Genomic DNA, 21,239 nt, shown 5'->3' with positions numbered 1-21,239 from the left:
CTACTACAAGCGCCTTTGGGTGCAAGGTTATACAGAATCTACAGCCACACTGGACGTAGGGCATTCTTAGCCCGAACCAGTATAAACTCTCTGTGTCCCACTTGCATCACCATCCGAATTTGGGTAGTCACGGAGACTTATACTCGTCAGTGCCTAGATCGCGAGTCTAGACGCCGACAGATTATGTGCGGGTCAAGCTTTATTAAATTTGACTCGATCTATAGAAAATTTTAGCAACATTTGTATTTTCAAATATTTATTATAAAATATATTCATCTAATATGTTTGTTTTAAATATATATAATCTAATAATACTTGTGATTCATTATAAATATTAATAATTTCTTGTATATATTTGATCATATGGCTGAGAGGAGCTCATATGTAAATGTTCTCTGTCCAACTCGATCGAAATGTGTTTTTTTTTTCGACCTTTGCTGGCTTTTTTTTGACAGCTAGTTTATTTTTCATAATATACAACGCCATATGTTCAGGGTGTGATTGTTTTGTGAAACTATAAAACCGCAAATACAATAAGTTCAAGTTTTAAAATGTTTTTTGAGCTATTACTGATGGGCATAATAGCGTGGTGGTATGCAACCTGTATCCAACCACTAAAGTCCACAGTTTGAACCCTCGTATAGTTGGAAGTTGCTCGGTTCCGTATTATTTCTGTGTAGAGAATGGGATAATTTTGTCCTTTAATATGGACAAATCTAATATTTATCTTATTTTTTAAAGCATTCTCTATAGCCGGTCTGCCCACTAGCCTATCCTACTTTAGTCAAGGTGACGGGAGATTGCTCAATCAGAAAAGGAAAACATTAGATCCTTGCAAAGCTTCACGACATGAATTGGAATGAAAAAAAAAGGAAATGATTACTACAAACTTTAAGACGCTTCGAAAAGTCGATCGAATTGTGAGAAATTCAAAAAACAAATATGCTTTTTATGTTGTATAGAATTCAACATTGGAAGTAACTTGTATGAACATGGACCATGAAATCCAGATCACATACCATATAGATGTACGGTGAGTGTGTAAGGGCGGTTTGAAGTTAAAATAGTGAGAAAACAACACATTAAATCCCGTTTGGTTTGTCCTATTAAAATTTACCACCCGTCACGTTGAATGTTTGGACACATGTATGGAGTATTAAATATAGATTATTTACGATAAGCGAATCTTTTAAGCTCAATTAGTCAATAATTAGACTCTAATTGTCAAATAAGACGAAACTGCTACATATCTGTTAAACTTTAACATCCCAACCAAACACACTATTGGGTTGTATACTCGGTTTCCTTGCTAGACATTACGTCGTCTTGCTCAACAAGTTCACATGAGACACAAGTTTGATTTTCGGTCAAAGGCGCATAAGGTCATAAGGATACGCGTTTTCTAAAATTTTAAAACAGAGTGGTAGAGATAGAAATATTAGGTATAACTATAGAAAAATTTATTGAGTACAGTAGTTGGTAGAATCAAAATCAACAAAATAAAACGAAATAATGAATTCACATGATCACATCTTTTTCCGGAAGACACATTTTTCTGATGTTTTGAATTTCATAAACTGTAACATGTTTTCTCGGCAGCAAAAATACATCATCTTGATACGCGTTGATAGCTTGATAAAACTCCGCATATCAAGTAGACACATGTGCTTGTTCAGTACGTCTCAGCTTCGTCTTGTTCGCTTAAGTTTATCAATCGAATCTGTCAGTCATTCAACATTCAATAGTATCACAACAAATCAGCCAGCGGTATTTTCTGTCATGGTTTATCAATCAAACAAAGCTGAATTTGTTTTTATTAAACCATTTCATAAAATAACTCATGTTTATTGCAAAAGAGTAAAATACCTATAATATATTCTTTTCTTTTCTTTTCGTGATTTTTCTTCTCTCTTTTCTCTCTCCACCATATCTCTTCTTCCACTGCGTGGTGCGTGCTAATCTTCTTCCCCGGCTGTTTGCTCCACGCGCGGCCACGCGACGCGACCCGCCTGAGCTCCTCCTCGCGCGGCCCACGCCACCGTCGCCCTGCGCCGCCATCACCGCGCCTCCGACCCGGCGCCTCCGTCGTCCCGCTCCGCCGGCCTTGCCCGCGACGACGCGCGACGGGGTAAACCGGACAACGGACACGCGAGGGCCCACGAGGACATCAAGAAGCGGGGCAAAGCTATAGCACATCTATCCCGCTTCCCTCTCGGCCTCTCCCCACTCCACTCGCCATGGCAAAAGCCCTTGTGGGCCTCCGCGTCTCTGCCCCCGCCGTCCCGCAGCCTAGGAGCCACCGCAGCCGGCTTCTCCCCACTGCACGCCTCGCCGCATTCCGGCGCGGCCGTCAGTGCACCGCCCGCGCGGCCGTCGCAGGTCCACCGGAGGTGGACGAGGACGACTCCATGAGCATCGACAACTTGCATCGCTTCTTCGACCTCAACGTCGGGAAGTGGGATGGCTCGTTCTACGTACGCTCCGCCCTCTTTGCCAGTTGCCTCTAATCTTCGAGCTTTTCTGCAGTTTCCGGATTCGTGATTTGGCTGAGTGTTGTGCGCGCCTGTGCTTCTCTTCTGTGTAGCAATTCGACGCGCACGGGAGGGTTCTTCAGGAGATTAGCACGCGGCTGTCCGTGAGCACATACGGGGAGGACAACCTCATCAGCCTCCTGCAATCGTAATATTTCTTCCCACAGAAAACAATCATATCATTATCCATGTTAAATTGGGAATGTGTTCAGTTGGCATACTAATTTTCAATCAGCTTGTACGTGTATATTTCTAGTTTACGTCAGGTCTGTGACAATAAATAATTCGCAATACTTTTGCTTGTTGTATCTGCCTGAATCAATGTATTTACATATTGAGATTTTCAGGTTGTACATTAAGCAAGCATCCTCTGCAATATCAATTGTGGACGAGGAGGATTCTGAACCTGAATGGATGGAGTACAAAATCAAAGAGACGAACATGTTCACTGTGGACAAATATCAGCAGGTGCACTGAAATTTGTACTTTTCCCATGGTGCCATCCTTCTTATAGTTGTGAATTCTGTATGTCTGGGCTTAGTTAATGAGTGGCATTGTTTAATGTACAGATAGGGTTCTTTCCTGAAAAAAAGGCATTTGCTCTGAGGTACCAGACTGCTGGAATGCTGGAGACTGTCCTTCGGGTTGGTGTGCTTGGAGAAGATGATACTGGTGAAGAATCCCCCAAGTAAGTAATAGCTACAAATTTAGTTGCTTATTGTCCAGTAGTGAAACTCTTATACGAGGTGTAACATAGCTATTTTGTCTTCACCAGAAACTTGAAGATACCTTCTCGTAAGCCCTCTATTGTATGTGAAAATTGTCTTTACTCCCTTGAAGGCAATGGTCGAATGAGGGCTTTCCACATAATGGATCCAAAGGGAATGCTTGACACACTTCTTGTTTTTCATGAGAAGAGGCAGGGATCTGAAGTGCCACAGTCTATTAAACACCATTCAGTTGGTACCACTGTGAGTTTAGTCATTGTGACACTGAAACCTTCATGTATAATTATCTTATGACAGGATCTTGCTGAATTAGCCCCAACCTTTTACTTTTAGAGTGCCAGCAGTGATAGGATAAATACACTACTTGGAAAATGGGAGGGGCATTCTGTTACTAAGAGGAGTGGGGTGTATGGAGCAACACTTGCTGAAGCCGATACAGCTGTTGTTCTCAAAATGGGCAGTAATGGCCAATTGATTCAGGTATGTTTCAGAGTTTCTTGTTGGCTTGTTGCAATTTGAAACATAATCCACTGTTTGAAACGTAAAATTCTGACTAATGTTTTGGCAGAATGGACCTAATCAACTATTCCTCCATCCATGTGTGCATGAGCATGCTTATACCTTAGCTTTTATCTTAGTCAAACATCTAGTTTACACATAAAAAAAAAGAAAAAAAAGTTTATGCTGTGTGCCCTTTGTAAGTATCAGAAAATTTGTAGAGGAAAAATGGCCATTTACAGTAGCGGTATATTTTCTTCAGAAGAACGTAAATAAGAATTTCGGTATTTCTATTCATAGGATACTTTATCAACTAAAGTCGGAACTGGCACAACAACAACTGTCAACTGGACAGGATCAGCAAATGAAAACTTGCTTCAGTTTGATGGAGGATATGAAATAACATTGCTACCTGGTGGGATGTACATGGGATATCCATCAGACATTAGCAAATCTGTTTCCCAGTTAGATTCTTTTCATTTAGAGTTTTGTTGGATGGAATCACCTGGAAAGAGGCAGCGGCTTGTCCGAACATACGATTCAGCTGGTTTGGCTGTTTCATCGACCTATTTTTCTGAAACCAAAGTATGAGTCGCAGCTTCTACAAAATGTATTGCAACAATTTTGTAAGTCATCCAGTAATCTCGCTATCTGTGTTGTTCAGTGAATTATACTTGAGTATATGTTGTCTGCAGGTCTTTCTATCCAAAAGCCAGAAATTTATGAACCAAACATATTCTTGTTTTGCTCAAATTCTACTGTCGTCTTGCATTCGTCCCTATGATAACAAAGGAATAATGGAAAAATAAAAAATAGTACACTTTCTCACAACATATCACCGAGCACCTTGTGAAGTTTAGTTTTCTTCTTTTCTATTTTGTTCTATTTAAGTTTTCTTTATTTTTCTATTTTTTTTCTTTATTTTCCTTCTATAAGTGATGTACTTTGCAATGTTTTATATTGTACGGTGTGATATTTTAGGTATGCTTTGGGTGGAATACATTTTTTTCTTGGACTTAGATGGCCTGATCAGTATATATTCACAGCTAACTTTCTTGGACTTAAATGGTCTGGTGTAGTTTAATTATAAAATATTCCATAGCTAATCTTTCTTGGCCTGATCATTAATATTTATTAGCTAACACAAAACCATCTTCAGGGTTTAGTGGTGAGTAATGGGTTCCTGTCTTGTGTTCAACTCCTCCCACGACACATTCTGTTTTTGCTCCTATTTATGTATTTTGAAATTTATTTAGCTCCTTTGTCCTCTCTGCATTCACGGACTCCCTCCGCTCCACAAATAAATGTATTTCTTGACTACTATGATTCATGTTTGACCATTCGTCTTATTTAAATTTTTATACAAATAATAAAATAAATAAATCATTATAAAAATAAATTTAACAATAAAATAAGTCATAAAAAATAAATAATATTTATTAAAAAATTTTAAATAAGACGAACGGTCAAACATGAATTATAGAAGTAAAAAAATGCAATTATTTGTGTATCTCAATTTCTCCGACCTCTGGCGGCCGCGAGCGGGAAGCGGATGCACAGGAGCCCAGCATTCACAGTTTTCGGCCCACAAGCGTAGAAGAAATGCTCGGCTTTTGGTCCACGAGCGCAAAGAAATGTGTGGCCATGGATGACTAAATATGCGCTGACCGGGTCGGTGTCTAATCGCTCAAAGACAATTGAGATTAGGAATTTACGATGATATTGAAAACTGTTGTAAAACACATCCACAGCGGTTAGAATTTTTCTCTCTCCATCTCTCATCATCAATATAGTAAATAAAATAGAACACATAGACAGAAGAGATAGAAGACTATTCTTTATTCTCAAATAAATATTATTGATTACAACATATATTTTCCATGTATTACGAATATTTAGAGCTTAGTAAGAGCCCACGTGTAAACAGAACATGATTAGGATTCCTTCTTCCTTTTTATTTTAGAATAGAGTCCGCATGTATTACAAGTTCACAACAAAAGCAAAATACTAGTGATTAATTCATAGGTTGAAGTGTGTGAAGAACCCCGTTGGTCTCTCGCTGCCGGGCCTCGTTTGTATACTCGTAAACTTTTATCCTCATAATAAAATACGGTAATAAAATACCGGTGAATAACTCGATCGTGGAAAAAAAAGGTTGAAGTGTGCGATGGTGATGTTCCATCGCGTGTGCCCAGAGCTTGGATGAGGACTGGCTCCGGTAAATTTTAGAGTTTAATTAGTTCAGATTTTCAGGTAATCTTTAGGTTTCAGTAAACACATTTTGATGCCAAAGCTCCTAAATCTAAATGACTCCTAGAGAAGTCTGCTCGGAGCTCTTCAAAAAAAAAAAAAAAGTCTATGCTCGGAACCAATGGGGAGCCTTGGTCAACGTTGTTTGAGACCGTGTGCCCGACGATGCCACTCGTAATGGTCCGCCACAATTAGCGCTACAACTCGCAAATCGTAGATGAGCCTCGCTCGTAAACAATGCAGCTTTAGTTGTAGACAGCATGCGGTCTCTGTGACAGCTAAAACTGAAAGCTAGCCTGGCTATCCATTTGGCAATTTTTGAGATAATCTCAATTCTCAACCGCGTGGCATATAGCTAGACTACAGTTTAGAGACTTTTGAAATACGTCTCATTGGTAGAGGCAATCGAAGACGAATCAAGTTTAGAATTCAGAGACAGTTCGGAGTTCATTCAGACAGCCGGTCGCGCTTCGGCAGCCAGGCGTTGCACTTGACAGCAACGGTGCAACCCAGCGGCCGCCAGCGCAGCCCTCAATCTCTCTCGGGCTCTCGGCCTGCCTCTCTATTTGTCGCTGGTCTGTTCTCTGGTCGGCCGCCGTCCCTGTCATTGCCACCGCCAAGTCTTCCTTGGCTTCTCCAGAGAAGCAAGAAAGGTCGCGGCAATGGACGACCGCCGCGGGCGCCGCGACGCCATGGGCCAGAGGCCGTTCGCGTCTGCTGCTCAGGGACAGGAAAGGGTGTTCGACGGTGGAGGCGGTGGCGGTGGCGGCGGCCCTGGGCCAGCGTTTGGCGGTGAGTTTGATCAGGGATCGTCGTCCCTCATGGCTCTTCTCGGAGCTGGTGGTGCAGTCAGCTCCCAGCCACCGCCGCCGACGTGGGGCGTCGAGGAGGTGACAGCGGCGCCTGCCATTAACCTGGTGCCTCAATCATTATTCTCCATGGTAAACTCCGTGTCTTTAATTTATATTCTTTCTTCTCAGTTTGATGCATGTGTGTTCATTGCAAGTCAGTCAAGTTCCTCTTTGAATCTGAGTTCATTTTATCGTCGTATATGTGTTCATTTGACAATCACGGTATATTTCTACTGCTATCTTGGTCCAATAACTACGATCAGAACCATGTCTTCTGTCAGATGTAGTTGATTCATATGCTCTTTAGTCACTGTTACAAAATCTAAAAGATGCAATGATCTGGCGTTCTATTCTAATTACTGGCTAAGGGATTGATTTGCCCATCATTCGTTGGAGTTTTCTAAAGAATTAGCTGGCCAGGGATACACAGCAGGCTGCAGTTGTACAAGTACTTGGCAATGAACTTTCAGCTTTGCACGTTCTAGCGTGTTGGATTATTAATCTACAAATACAAATTAAAGCCTCCAATCTCGGGTTCTACTCCTAAATGCCAACTGGCACTTGCGAGAATTTTATCATCCTTTCATGACTGGTAACACAACGTAAACATGCAATTACGAATTATCACATGCATATTGCAGTACAATTGACAAATGACAATGATACCTCAAAGTTCACAACAAGGCTGCATGTTTCCCCTCCATGCAGGCGAACTACGCGCCACCGCCGCCGTCCTACCAGCAACCCACCTCGTTCGCCCCATCGCCGCTGGGCGGCAGAGTGGATCCATACCCGCCGTACCTTGTCGCGGACCAGCCGCCGCAATGGCCTCCTCCCCGACCGGCGGCTGCTGATTCCTCCATGCCGCACTCCAACTTCACCGTCTTCTTCCCCAGGAATCCATACGACCATGACATGCAGCTGCGAGCGACCGCGCTCTTCGGCGGCAGCAGCGGCTTGCACGCGCACGCCCTGCCGCCGCCGCCGCCAGCCATCGAGCAGCCGGCGAAGGACGGTTACAGCTGGCGCAAGTACGGGCAGAAGCAGCTCAAGGACGCCGAGTCGCCGCGGAGCTACTACAAGTGCACCCGCGACGGGTGCCCCGTCAAGAAGGTCGTGGAGCGCTCCTTCGACGGGTTCATCAAGGAGATCACCTACAAGGGCCGCCACAACCACCCGCGCCCCCAGGAGCGCGGCCTCGCCGGCGGCGGGAACGATGCCCTCGCCGCCGCCGAGGAGGACGTGGACGGCCCCAGCGACGACGACGACGATGACGTCGACGGGGCTCCCGGCCGGTGAGTTATTCTCTGCTTGGTCCCAGTACATTATAAGGCGCCGCGCGCGCAGACAATGTGAACCGTGGCAGTCTGGCGATTGTTTGGTCAGGGCCGCGGACGGCGTTGTGGCCGGGCAGAGGGTGGTGAAGAAGCCCAAGATCATCCTCCAAACGCCGAGCGAGGTGGATCTCCTGGACGACGGCTACCGGTGGCGCAAGTACGGGCAGAAGGTGGTCAAGGGCAACCACCGGCCAAGGTGAAAAATTCACTTCGACTATCTGATCCTGAACATTTTGTGACGTGCACCAACCATTGTGAGCTCTGATGGTGCTCAGTGCATACTCACTGGTCTGCTCAATGCTGTGCAGGAGCTACTACAAGTGCATCGCCGACAAGTGCAACGTGCGCAAGCAGATCGAGAGGGCGTCCACCGACCCCAGGTGCGTCCTGACGACGTACACCGGCCGCCACAACCACGACCCACCGGGCCAAGGCAACGAAGCCGCCGCCGCCACCGTCGCCGCAGGCGGCTCTTCTGCTGATCCGGGCCCTCCGTCCAGGAACACGGCTAGTGGAAGTGGGGCGTTTCAGGAGAACTGGGGGGCTCGGCAGCTGAAGGAGGAGTGCTAGCCGGGAAATGATTGGACTTGGCCATTGGCCTCATATGTGGAGTGTGGCTTTCCTGGGTGTGAATAATAGAGGCTGGATCATTGATTCTTTTGGGCAGGTGTGTGTCTGCCGGCTAATTGTTATTCGATTAGATTTCAACTGTTGTAGAGGAGCTGACATGTTGATTTCGGCTAAACATGTGCTTGTGCTGCATGGTATATATGTACATTTGTTTTCTCTTTATTTATTTCTTTTATTTTCACTTTTTTTTCTCATGGGAAAACTTCTAGCTGAAGAATGGAAGGAACTCGTGTGGTGATGTAACTGAACCATTAGTAATCGTCAACTGAAAACACAGACATGTATTTCCTTTCAAAGAGAAAAAAAACAGACATGTATATACATCTTCAGAGTTCATAACGAAGATTGCTGCAATATCTTTTTTCTCCTCTTTTGGGGCAATGATCAACAAGTATTTACACAAATCTGTGTGCAGTATTTCTTAGCTCACAAACTTGAGTTAGTTCCTACAACTATCTGCCGCTCTATACAAACCACACTCTCTTTTGCTTTTTTCCTGAAAGTTAGAGCCCTACAGTAACATGACAGATTTTACTCATCAGCTGCAGTTATCAGCGTCGGTATCTGCCCATTGTCGGCGAAGTCGATCTTGTTTAGCCTCATGCAGCATAAGACATGCTCTGGCAACTCCTCAGCCTTTTGTGCCTGCAACCAGTATCAGACCATGGTTAAGTTACAGACATTCAGTCAAGGGGTCACTTTTCTTTTTTCTTTTTTTGAAACAAATCAAGCGGTCCCTTTTCAGCCACGAGCAGAAGAAAACTAAGTACCTGAATAGTTAGACCAAGATCAAGAACACCATGCTTGAGCCGCTCCCGGAAGGTCTCGAGCCCTTTCCGCGATATGAAGCTGAACCGATGGACATCGAGATCGATCTCAAAGTAATTTGGACCCTGCATTATCAATGAAAACACACACATTTTTTATGTTTCAGTCAGAATTGAAAACACATTTTACTATTTCAGCACCTGTTTGTATATAAACTAGTGAGGAAATGCAGTCAGTTACCTTGTAGAACTTGTGTTGTGGGCGAGATAGCACAGGCTTCTGATTGTAGGTCTGCACCAGCTTCCTCTCTGCCGTGCTCAGCTGCAGGTCTTCAGGGTTTGCCAAACCAGCCAGGATTTTCAGCCTCTCTGTGTATGGCACAATGCTGTCTACTGGGAATCCCTTCACCTTTTCGGTTTCCTCATTCATAAGCCTCTGCATAACTAGTCAGTCAGAAACTTTTCCTAAGGAGGTGCTTCATCTATGTACAAGAGAAATCTACCTTGATGCTGTCCTGCAATTGAGGGGAAATCTCCTTGTCAAAATTGTCAGATAACTTGAAATACAGAACTAGGCTTATCCCATCACCGTCGTTATCGCCAAACACTGTAGCAGGATAGGTGGGCAACTGCACGAACAAGTAAACTGTCAGGCTCAGAAGCCAGAACTGATAACCAATTGACAGTCGGTAGTTAAAAAGTAGCGATTAAGAACCCTTTATGACCTACTGAATTACCTGAATGTTGACAATGAGGAGAGTAGGAAATGTCTCATGTGTCTTCAGAGATGGAAGGGAGAGGTGCTGCGCAATGTGATGAATCTTCCTCGTGTAGGCGAACATGTCCGCTCCAATAGGAGTGTAAGGGGAGCAGTCTGGAGCTGGGTACTTCCTCTTGTCCCTGCAGGAATTTAACAGATTCAGTCAGGCATAATCACGTATGATATTGTCAGAATTCTGTTTAATAATGCCACTGCTTCTTACTTGAAGAAGCTCTCCCCTCGGACTCTGAACGTCGATGGCTCAAGAACCGACCAGCAACCTTCTGACAGTTTCTCGCCGGTTGAACACGGCACCGTGAAACCTGCCCTTGGGCGGTACAAGTAATTTGCAGAACCACCTGGGATTGGAATTTGTCAGCAAAGTAAAATTCAGCTACTGAACGGACGCATTACGTGAAATTCAGCTACTGAACGCTAAGCAACTCACTCATTTCGGTCATCTCGTCACCCTCATATGACCTCCTCCTGAACGAGAGCCTGACCACGGCTGTTTTCTTCTTCTGCTGCTGATGGTGCGGGCTGACACCAACGATCGGCATCGGCTGGACCTTGTTGCTCGGAATCGACGCCGGGAACGACGGCCGCGGCGACATTGCAGCCTGAAGTTCCTTCAGTGTGCTACTGCAGAACTCCTCATCATTGCAGGTACCACTGTTAGTTGCAGCAACATTCGAGTCGTCACTCTTGTCAGGTTGTTCACTTTGATCACAAGCTTCTGCATTTGCAATGCTCCTAAGGAGCTGCATGGTGTCCAAGAAGCACGCTGCGTCCTTGCGCTGCGGCGCCTGCGGTGCATTTGAGCCGCCCGTGACATCAGGGAGAGGATCTGGATTGAAAGGGAACACGTAAGTACTGGAAAGTCTGAAACTGCAGTTCAAGTTTTCAGTTTGTGACTATGAACGACAAATGTCTGAACTACATTACCTCCGCTGACGCTAGCGAAATCGTTGTCGAGATCATCGTCGGAGTCCGGTGACTCCAGGATACTGACAGAATCGTACCATGCTTCTTCGCAAATCACTGCACAAAATTTGCAGAGGTGTAAGGAAATCTGCTACTGCTGGTACCAATTACAGAATTCAGAAGGAGGATGAGTATGCTGCTGCTATTTACCGCTCCCGGCGTCCATCTGGCTGTGCTGCCACTGCAGCTTGGTGAGGTGCAGGGTGACGTTGGAGTCCGGCGCCTCCACATGGACGACCCCGTGCCGGCCGCGGATGATGGGCGCGTCGGCGATCGCCGAGGACACCTTCCGCCGGAACTTCCTCGCCGCGACCGACAGCTTCCTCGACCGCCGCCGATGCCTCGTCGACGACACGCAAGAACCCATGGCCGCCTAACTAGGCTACGCACCTGGATCGACCACCAAGAAAAAAAGCAAGTCGCACCTTGCAGAATCAGCAACCTTCAAGAACTGATCAAATAACGATCACCAAATCATCAAAAGGCATTAAGTAGTTACCCTTATCAATCGATCCAGGAACAGCAACTGACCGGCCTCCAAGTGTCTCCGCGCTCTCTATATTTCTCCGCGGATAATGCTAACAAGAAAGCTTCCGCTTTTATCAGAGGTCACGGACTCACGGCCTCACGGGCGGCAATTCTGAAGCAGCCAGGCCAGGCGACTAGGCGAGCGAGAAGGCAAGCACCCAGAAGAAGCAACCTGAATCAAATCCTCAGCTGCCCCCCTCTACTTGCAATCCGCGGCAACGGCAAATGCGAAGCGGCATCCTCCTCCACGCGAGAACGTGATGTGCATGCGATTAGAGAAATATAATGGCAGCGGGATGACCCGTGTGTGCTGCCGGAAGCGTGTTGATCCCTCTGCTTTTCTGCTCCGCAAAGGCACGGCAATATAAATCATCAGAGGAGGGGGGAGGTCCGGGGCCGGGCCGGGCTGGGGGAGATGGTACAGGTCGCTGTCACGCGTGTTCGAAGAACCGGTGGAGCCCCAGCCGCCTGCCCCAGACCCCAGCCGCCGCAGGGACTCATGAAGCGCTAAACAATTCAGGCCATGCCCGTGGGTGAACCGGTGAAGGTTCTAATGGTCTAGTGGAAGTCGCCTTGTTTTTTTTTTTTTTGGTAGGTTTGTGCGTGCTGGGGGAAGGCAAGGGAATACAGGTTAGGTGACACAGCAACTAACTCTGCTCCATGTCCATGATCAAGGTTTGGTTTTCGTGTGGCCAGGTTTGGCAGAGTCAAATGGGCAGTAGAGTATGTAGGTGCGTGTATATAAACTTCAAGACCTGGTCATGGAGGAAACCTAATGGATTGAAGCGACAAACTGGTTGTGGGAGAAAAATATGCAGCTGATTGATACGAGTATATCTTTCTGGGTGGCTTGCAAATCTCAGCAAAATATGTACTCCTACTCCATCAGAGAATATTTTTTTAAAAAAAAACTTTGGATTACTCGTCGTGAGGCTGAGCCGCTGAGGCATCTCCAAAGCTGATTGAGGGACTGAGACTGACGTGGACACCTGAGCAAAATATCACCATATATAATTGGGGTGCTGCAATATACTACTACTAGTAGTGTTCCGAAAAAGAGCTCCTTTTTTGGAGGCAGACAGCTGCAAGCCAATACCATAACCGAAGAGGGAATTTTTCATTTCAGCAAATGATTTGCAGGCCAGCTCCAGCTGCTGAAAAGGGCCTCCCAACCCAACCTACCAAGAACCCGAGAGAGAGAGAGAGAGAGAGAGGCGCCAAACCGGTCAAGCCGAGGCCTTTCTCTTTCGAATGGGAAGAGCACATCATGATAATGCGACACGCCCGGCCCCTTTCGTTTTCCTGCTCGGCCTGTCGTCTGTCTGCTGGTGGCGTGCTCGCCTTGTAGGGCCACGCCACACTCGAGCCGCGTATTGTCAAATCCAACTCCAGGAAAAAGAATTGGAATGGAATGGAATTTGTGGCAATGCGAATGGACGTACCACCATCTGTGCGGCTGAAACTTCCAAAGTAGCAGTACAGTACAGGTCTACAAACTACTCCATCAGAAACAGACATGACAAAAAAAACATAGTCCGTGATTAGTTGAGTGCTAAACTGCTAATGGAATTTATTTTGCTAACTCAATGTGGCAGAGCCGTGCTGATGGGCGATGAATTTGAACTCGTGAGGGTGGTTAGTGGACTCCGGAAGAAGACGACCTAAACTCCCGAAGCAGCAGTGCCGTGCAACCGGCGTACCCAACGCTGCCCCGATGTGGGCCGCAGACGAAGCTGGAGAGGCCTTTTCAGACGGAGACGCAAGCAGCCGCAGCCGCGAAACGCCGCGGGTCGCGGCAAATGGTGGGCATCGCATCGCCCATCGTCGGCATCTCGGATGGTTCAGAAAATCGGGTGTGTTTGGTTGGCCTCAGACTAGACCGTTTGCAGCTGCTGCAGCACGCGGTGCGGTCGTTCGTTGGACACTTGGACGCGAACGCTCGGAGTCCGAACAAACGCCTCGTGGCCTCATTTGCGTTTGTCAATAAAAGATTTTTTTCTCTCTTTCTCTACTAGACTTCTTTTTTTTCGTGGAACGAACTGAGCAGTGAGTCCGCAACGTGTCGCCGCATCGAATCGTCAATTTAAATGGCTGTGTTCCTCTCTTTTCAGACACGGCTGTGTGACCTGAATGAAACGGAAAGAACATGACGCGTGCCTCTCTGATAGTCGTCTGATTGGAAAGGTACGTGGCACGGTGGTAGATTTACGCGGGTAGGAGTAGGAAATTGGATCTCGATACAACGACCGGAGAAATAAGCAAGAATGGTAGGTCGACCATAAATCCATAATGCATCTAGTACTCTATTAGCACATGCGGTTTTCTCTTTATAATATTATTAATAATAACAAAAATAAAAACGCTAATAACCGTGCTATTGTAGCCATCCTTTGAGGGTGCAATTCCATGCATATTACTTCGTTCCTAAGTTTTAAGACTTTAAGCAATAGGATTTCGCCGAAAATTACCATAAGTAGAACTCTGAAGAAGCTACATGTAGAAAATGGCATGCAAGTTGGTAATTGCGCAAAGAGAAGAATGGCCATCCCCTGCCCCTCTTTTTTACCATCCTTTTTGAAGAAAAAAGAAGGCAGAGGAGGAACATATGCTGCGGCTGATATCAACCGCCACTAATCGTACTCACCATTCTTTTTCGCAGTAAACAATTCTTCCATTTTGGCAAATATGCTATTGTGACAAGGGTACATAATACTTCTACGTTCCGGCTAACAATATGTGTCCCCGTTTTATTTAAGAAAAAGTCTTGAAGGAATTGGTTTTTCCTTCAAGACCGCGGTGCTGTATCTTACTAATGTCTAGCTGTATTTTTTTTAGTCTAATGTCTAGCTGTGTATTTCGTTGGTTATATATAGAATTTCCATTAACGTGTAATAACAAGTAATATGCTGGTCCAGATCAATCGCCTAAACAGCATCAGGTATGGATTTGCAAGGTACTGCTCCATCAATTAATTAAATAATTAACTAACAAATAAAGGGAATACTGTTGCTGCTGCTGCTTTGGGCACTTTGTCGCCCTGTCCCCTTGTAATCATGTTGATGTGGAAAGACTGCGCAGCATGATGCCAAGACAAGTCCCTGTCTGTCAGGTCAGCACGCCGTGACTCGCCCTCTCATCTCCGAGATGCACCGCACATAATAATTTTTATTACGAGTTTGTATGCGTTGCCGCCTGGACCGGATGGACGATCGATCGACGCGCCTGTCCAAGTCCGTATTGCAAAGAACAAAGAGTTGTTCTCCGTTGACACCACCCATCGTTGTTAACAACGACAATGTATAATCTAGACATGCTTGACTAATCAGTAGGTTGTAAGATGGATTAGTTTTGTTTCTGTGTACTCGTCGGATAATAATAAAACAACAAGCGTTCCTTGTGGACGAAGGCAGCAGACGCGAGAAGGGGGAAAAAAAGGACCGCGCGCGGACCCGCGGCCGGACGTGCACCGGTGTTCGTGCTGGTGAATTTGGCTTCCTCTCCAGCGGGGCGCGTGCTTTTTTGCATCTCGGAGTGGTGGCGCCGTGAACGGCTGGGTCACGCGGCGGATTATGGTTGTTCTCGTCGAATAATAAACAACGCTATTGCACTAATATAGCGGGGACACAAACACCAAGGCCCTGTTTAGTTTCGAAAAGTGAAAAGTTTTCGGTACTGTAGCACTTTCGTTTATTTGTGACAAATATTATCCAATCATGGACTACCTAGAATCAAAAGATTGGTCTTTATGATTTACAACTAAACTGTGTAATTAGTTTTTGTTTTCGTCTATATTTAATGTTTCATGCAAGTGCTACGAGATTCGATGTGACGGGAAATCTTGAAAACCTTTTGGTTTTCAGGGTGAACTAAACGAGGCCCAACACGTGGATAAATTCATTCTTGAAGTTTGCCTCGATGAGTTATTATAAAAGAATCTTGTTAGACTTGGTCAATGGAGTGAACCGTGCGATGTGTGTTATCCATTTGGGACGTGATTAGTACTGGATGCTGATATTTCAATGTTTTTTTATAGTATAGTAGTGACAAACAACACCTCGTTAGGACATGTTTGATATACATAGCTAGCTATTAGTAGTTGGGACTAAAAATTAGACCAAATTAGCTATTATGATTCCGATTTAAAAAAAACTAGCCCGTATTTCTTATTTTTGGATGTACTAGCGCTATTTTTTAGCTAGCTAATTAGCAATTCCTAATTAATATTATCTATAACTCCATACCCACCTTTTGGAAGGTTTCAAAAATGATATGTAAAATCCTGTTAGATCAACAAGAGGTTTCGAAGTTGAGAATAAAATCACGTTAGATCAACAGACACGATTCTTCCTTCAAAACATCTGTCATGATCGAGACCAATATCCTACATCTCTTCTAGCACTCTGTTTCTTCTTCTTTTTGTGATACAATAATCGTCAGAACAGGAGTTTATGGATTACTTTTATCATACGTGTGGACACTGAAAATGATACGAGCAAACTTGTCTATAAAAATATTTTTAAACAAAATCGTACTTTCATCACCGTGTACATGTGCAAAATATCTTTTTCATTCGTGCACCCATTCATAATGTATTTTTCTTATTATTATAGGGAGAGTACACCGGAGACGTGACATAGCAAGGACCAAGGACGATGGCTGCTATTTTCCCCATTTTTTTAATCTGAAAGTGGCGACGGCTGCTTTACATAGGTATACACGGTTGCATTAGATTTTTATTATGATTCTTTTGACACCAAATTTGGATCACAATGTTATTGTATACTAGCGATATAGTTATTGGTTAAAGTTTTGACCTAACGAAATAAAACATGATTTACATTATTACACAGGGAAGTGCTCTCTCTCACTTGAAAAAGAGGAAGCTAGAGAGCTTCATTTTATCATTAACATTAACATCCATGTTTACATCTAGAAAAATATAGGAGAGAGGCCAGCAAGAGCAAATACAAGATGCCATCTTCTAGAGTCACAAGCTACCTTTTCCCAACACATAAGAGCCTCCTTATTTGAATCTCTACCCTTGTGCACATAATGCTCAAATAAAAAACATGTTGTTCTCTCTTGGATGTGGATAATCATAGAAGCATCTCTCAATTATTTATTGATATAAACATTTAAGCAGTCTGAAAAGCCACTTTTGTGATTACGAATCCCATAATCTTCAGCAAATGCAAAAAAGCGTCAACATTCATTTTGTGCAAACCACTCTCCATGGTGTGTTTAGTTTCCCTTTTATCCCAAAAAAGTCTAGGTTTTAGTTCATCATTTAATATAATGAAATTAAACATCATGCAAAAAATTTGATAAAAATGTGGCTATTCTCTATTTTAGATTTTGGTCTTAAGAGGCAAAAAAAAACCCAAATTCTGTATTTTAGATAAAACTAAACATAACCTTAAATATTATTTTATATTTTATTATTCCAAATATTTATTATTTTGTATTTTGCATTTTACGAGGAACTATACAGGCCCTCAAACCATGGACGAGCATTTTCCCATGTCTTCCTCCACATCTTCTTTCCTGAATCTCTCTGGTCTGTGGACAGTGGACCTCTAAGTTTGGGCTTGGTATATGGTCAGAAAGGCCCTACTTCATTCATTCCTCAGAGGGGAACTACTCTTCTCGATTGGGGCCAACCCTTCCCCAAGCCCAGCTTGCCACTGCCCGTGTATCCCATGAGCTTTCTGGGCTTCACCCGTTTACCGAGCTGACCGCCCGTGGATCCATTTCTGTTCGGAACGGAACTGCCAAAGGCCAATGGAATCGACAAGGGCCCAACCGTCCGTCATCTTCCCGCCCGCCCACGCCGCGGCGCGGCGCGCGCCCAAAATTTCCCCAAAGTCCCGCCCGCGGCTCGCCATTCCCTGATCCCCTCCCAAGTCCCACCCGGTCCCCGCCTCCTGCCGCCTAGGGTTCCGACGGCATCCTCGCCGACGTCGACCACCGCCGACACCCTCCGCGATGTCGCAGCCCGTCACCCCGCGCCGCGCCACCCGCTCCTCTACGGTCGATCCCGCCTCCCCGACCTCCCCGTCCGGATCCAGGCCCAAATCGACGCCCAGGCGCCAACCCATCCCCACCGCCGCCGCAGCGAAGGAGGAGGAAGGGGAGCATGAGCGGAGCACCGTCGACGCGCTCCTCGAGGCGTTGCCCGGCCGCCGCGCGCAGGCGACGGACCTCCTCCGGCTCCTGGCACCCGCGCCGGCGCTCCCGATTCTGCTCCACGGGGGCGCCGCCACGGGGAAGACGCGCGCGCTCCTCCTCGCTCTCCGCCACGTGCGCCCCCGCCCGCTGCGCGTCGCCTACGCCGCCTTGCGCTCCCTCCCGTCTCCTCGCGCCCTATACGCCTCCCTCCTCACCCAGCTCAGTCCGTCTTCGTCGTCCTCCGCCTCCTCTCGCCTGCGCATCCCCGACAAGCCCTCGGACTTTGTCGCTGCGCTCCGCGACGCGCTTGCTGGCCTCTCCGCGCAGGGCGAGGCCGTGTATCTGGTGTTTGATAATTTGGAGGTGGTTAGGAGCTGGGACAAGGGTGGCCAACTTCTGGCGCTCCTCCTCCGCCTCTACGATCTCCTCCGTTTGCCGCAGATCGTGCTCGTCTACGTGAGCATTGCTACACCTGATGCGTACTACTCCATGACTGGCTCTGTCGAGCCGAATCACATTTACTTCCCTGATTACACAGTGGACGAGGTCCGAGACATCCTGATGCGAGGCCATCCCAATCCGAAGCTGTACTCGTCGTTCCTTAGGTAAGGCATTCATCAGTGATTCTGGCTTTTGTGCTAATTTGATCCTGGGTACGGGTCGAACCAAATACCAAGCAGTATATTTGACATGGGTATGCTAGTGCCTTGGGAGCATTGTTGGACTGCGATTACTCAATCGTGCTATTTCTTCTTTTTCATTCCTCTTGTTGTTTGGCAGTGTGGTGCTGAAGCCATTGTTCCGAGTAACAAGGAGGGTAGATGAACTGGTGGCTGCCCTGGAGCCACTTTTCAGGAGGTACTGCGAGCCACTGGGGGATTTGAAGGCAGTTCCGGATGAGAGCATCAAAAGGAGGTTGTTTGAACATATACAGCCACATTTGGCTGTTGCCTTGAACGAGACATTCAGTGTTCCCACGAGGATTTCTTTGGATGAATGCAAGGGCAGCAGTTCTGGTGGGAAGGCTAGTAGTAAAAGACAGTTTGGCAGTAGGGATGGTTTGCCGACTGAATTGGAGTTCCACATGTCTGTGTCTGCGAAATACTTACTATTGTCAGCTTTCCTGGCTTCAAGGAACCCGGCTACTCTTGATGCAGCTTTGTTTGATTCAACTGGAGGGTCAGATAACAATAGGCGTAAGAGAAAGTATGCCACCTAATGCCATCTCTTGACTTGCCAACACCCTAATCATCTTATTAGATGCTTACATCATTGTTCTTTGATGTAGGAGCTCTCAGGCGTCGATGAATATGAAGGACACCATGGCTGAAGAGATGCTTTTGAAAGGTCCTGGCACATTTCCTCTTGAGAGGCTCTTGGCTATATTTCAGTGCATCACGTCAGTGTCAGAAGATTATCTCGGTGATGTTGAATGTCCTGATAGTATGATGAATGGAAGTGGAATGACTGGTTTGATGTCAGATGTTCTTTTGCAACTTTCAACACTTTGCAATTCTAATTTCCTCTCCAAAAGCCGGAGCTGCCCGTTAGAAGGCTCAGCTAGATATCGATCTAACATTGATGAAGATTTAGCACTCAAGGTGAGCACCTTGTAACATTCACCTGTAAGACACTGTGGCTGTATTATGATCATTTTGTGATTTCTTTATCATATTATTTACAGGTTGCCAGGAGTGTTAGTTTCCCCCTCTCGAAGTATATATACAGAAGATAGCCTTTGCAGCCTTACCTAGGCTGTAACAGCTGTTGTTGGTTTTAGACTATATTGGTATCTGATCTGTCTAGTTCCATGGTAGGGCATCAAGGGATAAAGCAATTGCTATATGCTCCATCCTCTTCAGTTTTCTTGACTTCTTTCATCTTGTTTCTCAGTCAGGCAATTAGTACTATCCAACCCTGGATATAGTGGCAACTTAACATTCTGAGCTCTATTGAAATGTCTCAGCTCGTGCTTCAGAAAGCAAAGAACCATTAGCATCTGAATCAAGCAATGTTTGGTTAGATTACTAGATGTTCTTTTCTTCACAATTCATGTAACGCCATCAGTTCAACCTCTTTTTTTTTGTGTGGCATAGTGGTACCATAAATCTATCTGAAAAGATCAGCGCCACTTTGTCCAAGTCCAATATTGTCATATTGATCTGTATTAAGTAATTATTCCTTTCACAATCATCCTCTGCCTGATCTCACCATTTGAACTTCCAGTGGTATTGGTATAGAACCCTTAAAAATTTAACATAGCGTTGAGCTGTTGAGGTATTGCCTCTGGCAGCTGATTAAACCTTATGAATGCATTTTATTCTTTGGGACTAGAATGCCCTTGTCTATGCTTTACTTGATATTATGCCACTAGCCACTTAAATAGGAAAATTCATATCATCATAGAAACTGGAAGTCATATGTCACACTCTTACACCAGTCTTGACTGCTTCATCAGTCAATTGAGCCACTTTTACAGTTTTACTGCATCCACAATTGTATGATTTTTTTATATAATTAAGTGAGAGATCAAATAAACAGTACTCCAAATTACCTCTTTCTTGACAGCTTATTGTGTTATTTGAAGGTGTAAGTTTTCAGAAATGCATGTGTGTTCAAAAGGAGCTCTTTACAATATTCAGGGCCTCCTATGGACAGTTGAAGATGAATGTGGCCTTTGGTGTTTGGCGGAGCTTCCAAGTTCTAGGACCTTCTCTCTAGATGAGTCATTGACTTGGGATGTCATGCGCACCTTTTTTAGTCCCCTAGCTGGGCGTCTGTTTTCTTCCTTTTGTTTATTTAGTTTTTCTTGTTTGGTGTTTGGGCTATGAGTTCAGGTGGGGCTCTTCTACCTTGCCTCTGTTTTGTTTTGTGTTTCTCCTATTTAATCAAATGACACACAGCTCTCATGTGTAGTTCAAGGAAAAAATAGTGTGTGTGTGACATTCAATATAGCTATCAAAAGCAACACTTCCCTCATCTCCCTTCGCGGGTGCCATTCAAGTTAACTGGTACAGACAAGTAATGTTCCTTTCCTTGTAAGTCATTCTCTCTAGCAAAATATAATTTGAAATGCATATCCTACACATATTTTTCACATTGTTATGAAAAATTCATTGGATCCTATATATCACAAATTCACAATCATTTTTATGATCCATGATTACCTGATATTTTGGTAATAACAAGTATAACTTTGAGTGAGTG

General features: G+C 45.1%; 4 protein-coding genes across 4 annotated transcripts; 3 read left to right on the top strand and 1 right to left on the bottom strand.

Moving 5' to 3' along the window:
- LOC110430089 lies at nt 1,928–4,489 on the top strand. Its single transcript, XM_021447039.1, has 7 exons — nt 1,928–2,474; nt 2,585–2,679; nt 2,879–2,999; nt 3,101–3,219; nt 3,307–3,502; nt 3,593–3,739; nt 4,058–4,489. The coding sequence occupies exons 1-7, from the start codon at nt 2,238–2,240 to the stop codon at nt 4,346–4,348; spliced, it is 1,206 nt and encodes a 401-aa protein (XP_021302714.1). The 5' UTR covers nt 1,928–2,237; the 3' UTR covers nt 4,349–4,489.
- LOC8085916 (probable WRKY transcription factor 58) lies at nt 4,612–8,987 on the top strand. Its single transcript, XM_002466374.2, has 4 exons — nt 4,612–6,948; nt 7,567–8,153; nt 8,245–8,391; nt 8,504–8,987. The coding sequence occupies exons 1-4, from the start codon at nt 6,670–6,672 to the stop codon at nt 8,763–8,765; spliced, it is 1,275 nt and encodes a 424-aa protein (XP_002466419.1). The 5' UTR covers nt 4,612–6,669; the 3' UTR covers nt 8,766–8,987.
- On the bottom strand, nt 9,092–12,579 carry LOC8086210. Its single transcript, XM_002463809.2, has 10 exons — nt 11,836–12,579; nt 11,487–11,726; nt 11,298–11,393; nt 10,801–11,199; nt 10,576–10,711; nt 10,330–10,492; nt 10,096–10,221; nt 9,834–10,028; nt 9,596–9,718; nt 9,092–9,470 (listed from the first exon to the last, which is right to left on the bottom strand). Exons 2-10 carry the CDS (start codon nt 11,701–11,703, stop codon nt 9,357–9,359), a joined length of 1,569 nt encoding a protein of 522 aa, XP_002463854.1. The 5' UTR covers nt 11,704–11,726; nt 11,836–12,579; the 3' UTR covers nt 9,092–9,356.
- Nucleotides 17,734–20,222, top strand: LOC8085915 (origin of replication complex subunit 1). Its single transcript, XM_002466373.2, has 4 exons — nt 17,734–18,637; nt 18,813–19,238; nt 19,321–19,633; nt 19,717–20,222. The coding sequence occupies exons 1-4, from the start codon at nt 17,850–17,852 to the stop codon at nt 19,765–19,767; spliced, it is 1,578 nt and encodes a 525-aa protein (XP_002466418.1). The 5' UTR covers nt 17,734–17,849; the 3' UTR covers nt 19,768–20,222.

The sequence above is a fragment of the Sorghum bicolor genome, chromosome 1, assembly GCF_000003195.3.
Source record: "Sorghum bicolor cultivar BTx623 chromosome 1, Sorghum_bicolor_NCBIv3, whole genome shotgun sequence".
In the NCBI taxonomy this organism is placed as follows: domain Eukaryota; kingdom Viridiplantae; phylum Streptophyta; class Magnoliopsida; order Poales; family Poaceae; genus Sorghum; species Sorghum bicolor.
Note: the sequence above shows the minus strand (reverse complement) of the source record. Positions and strands in the feature narration are given on the sequence as shown.

What these genes read in the sequence shown, in the direction of transcription:
- LOC8085916 (XM_002466374.2), top strand. Translation starts at nt 6,670, where the DNA reads ATGGACGACCGCCGCGGGCGCCGCGACGCCATGGGCCAGAGGCCGTTC. An exon ending in CTCAATCATTATTCTCCATG is followed by an intron (nt 6,949 to 7,566) that starts GTAAACTCCGTG and finishes CCCTCCATGCAG; the next exon opens with GCGAACTACGCGCCACCGCC. An exon ending in GTCGACGGGGCTCCCGGCCG is followed by an intron (nt 8,154 to 8,244) that starts GTGAGTTATTCT and finishes TTGTTTGGTCAG; the next exon opens with GGCCGCGGACGGCGTTGTGG.
- LOC8086210 (XM_002463809.2), bottom strand. Translation starts at nt 11,703, where the DNA reads ATGGGTTCTTGCGTGTCGTCGACGAGGCATCGGCGGCGGTCGAGGAAG. An exon ending in TTTCGCTAGCGTCAGCGGAG is followed by an intron (nt 11,200 to 11,297) that starts GTAATGTAGTTC and finishes CTTTCAATCCAG; the next exon opens with ATCCTCTCCCTGATGTCACG. An exon ending in ATCTTGGTCTAACTATTCAG is followed by an intron (nt 9,471 to 9,595) that starts GTACTTAGTTTT and finishes TACTGGTTGCAG; the next exon opens with GCACAAAAGGCTGAGGAGTT.
- LOC8085915 (XM_002466373.2), top strand. Translation starts at nt 17,850, where the DNA reads ATGTCGCAGCCCGTCACCCCGCGCCGCGCCACCCGCTCCTCTACGGTC. An exon ending in AACAATAGGCGTAAGAGAAA is followed by an intron (nt 19,239 to 19,320) that starts GTATGCCACCTA and finishes TCTTTGATGTAG; the next exon opens with GAGCTCTCAGGCGTCGATGA. An exon ending in ATGAAGATTTAGCACTCAAG is followed by an intron (nt 19,634 to 19,716) that starts GTGAGCACCTTG and finishes TATTATTTACAG; the next exon opens with GTTGCCAGGAGTGTTAGTTT.
- LOC110430089 (XM_021447039.1), top strand. Translation starts at nt 2,238, where the DNA reads ATGGCAAAAGCCCTTGTGGGCCTCCGCGTCTCTGCCCCCGCCGTCCCG. An exon ending in CTGTGGACAAATATCAGCAG is followed by an intron (nt 3,000 to 3,100) that starts GTGCACTGAAAT and finishes TTTAATGTACAG; the next exon opens with ATAGGGTTCTTTCCTGAAAA. An exon ending in ACTGGTGAAGAATCCCCCAA is followed by an intron (nt 3,220 to 3,306) that starts GTAAGTAATAGC and finishes TGTCTTCACCAG; the next exon opens with AAACTTGAAGATACCTTCTC.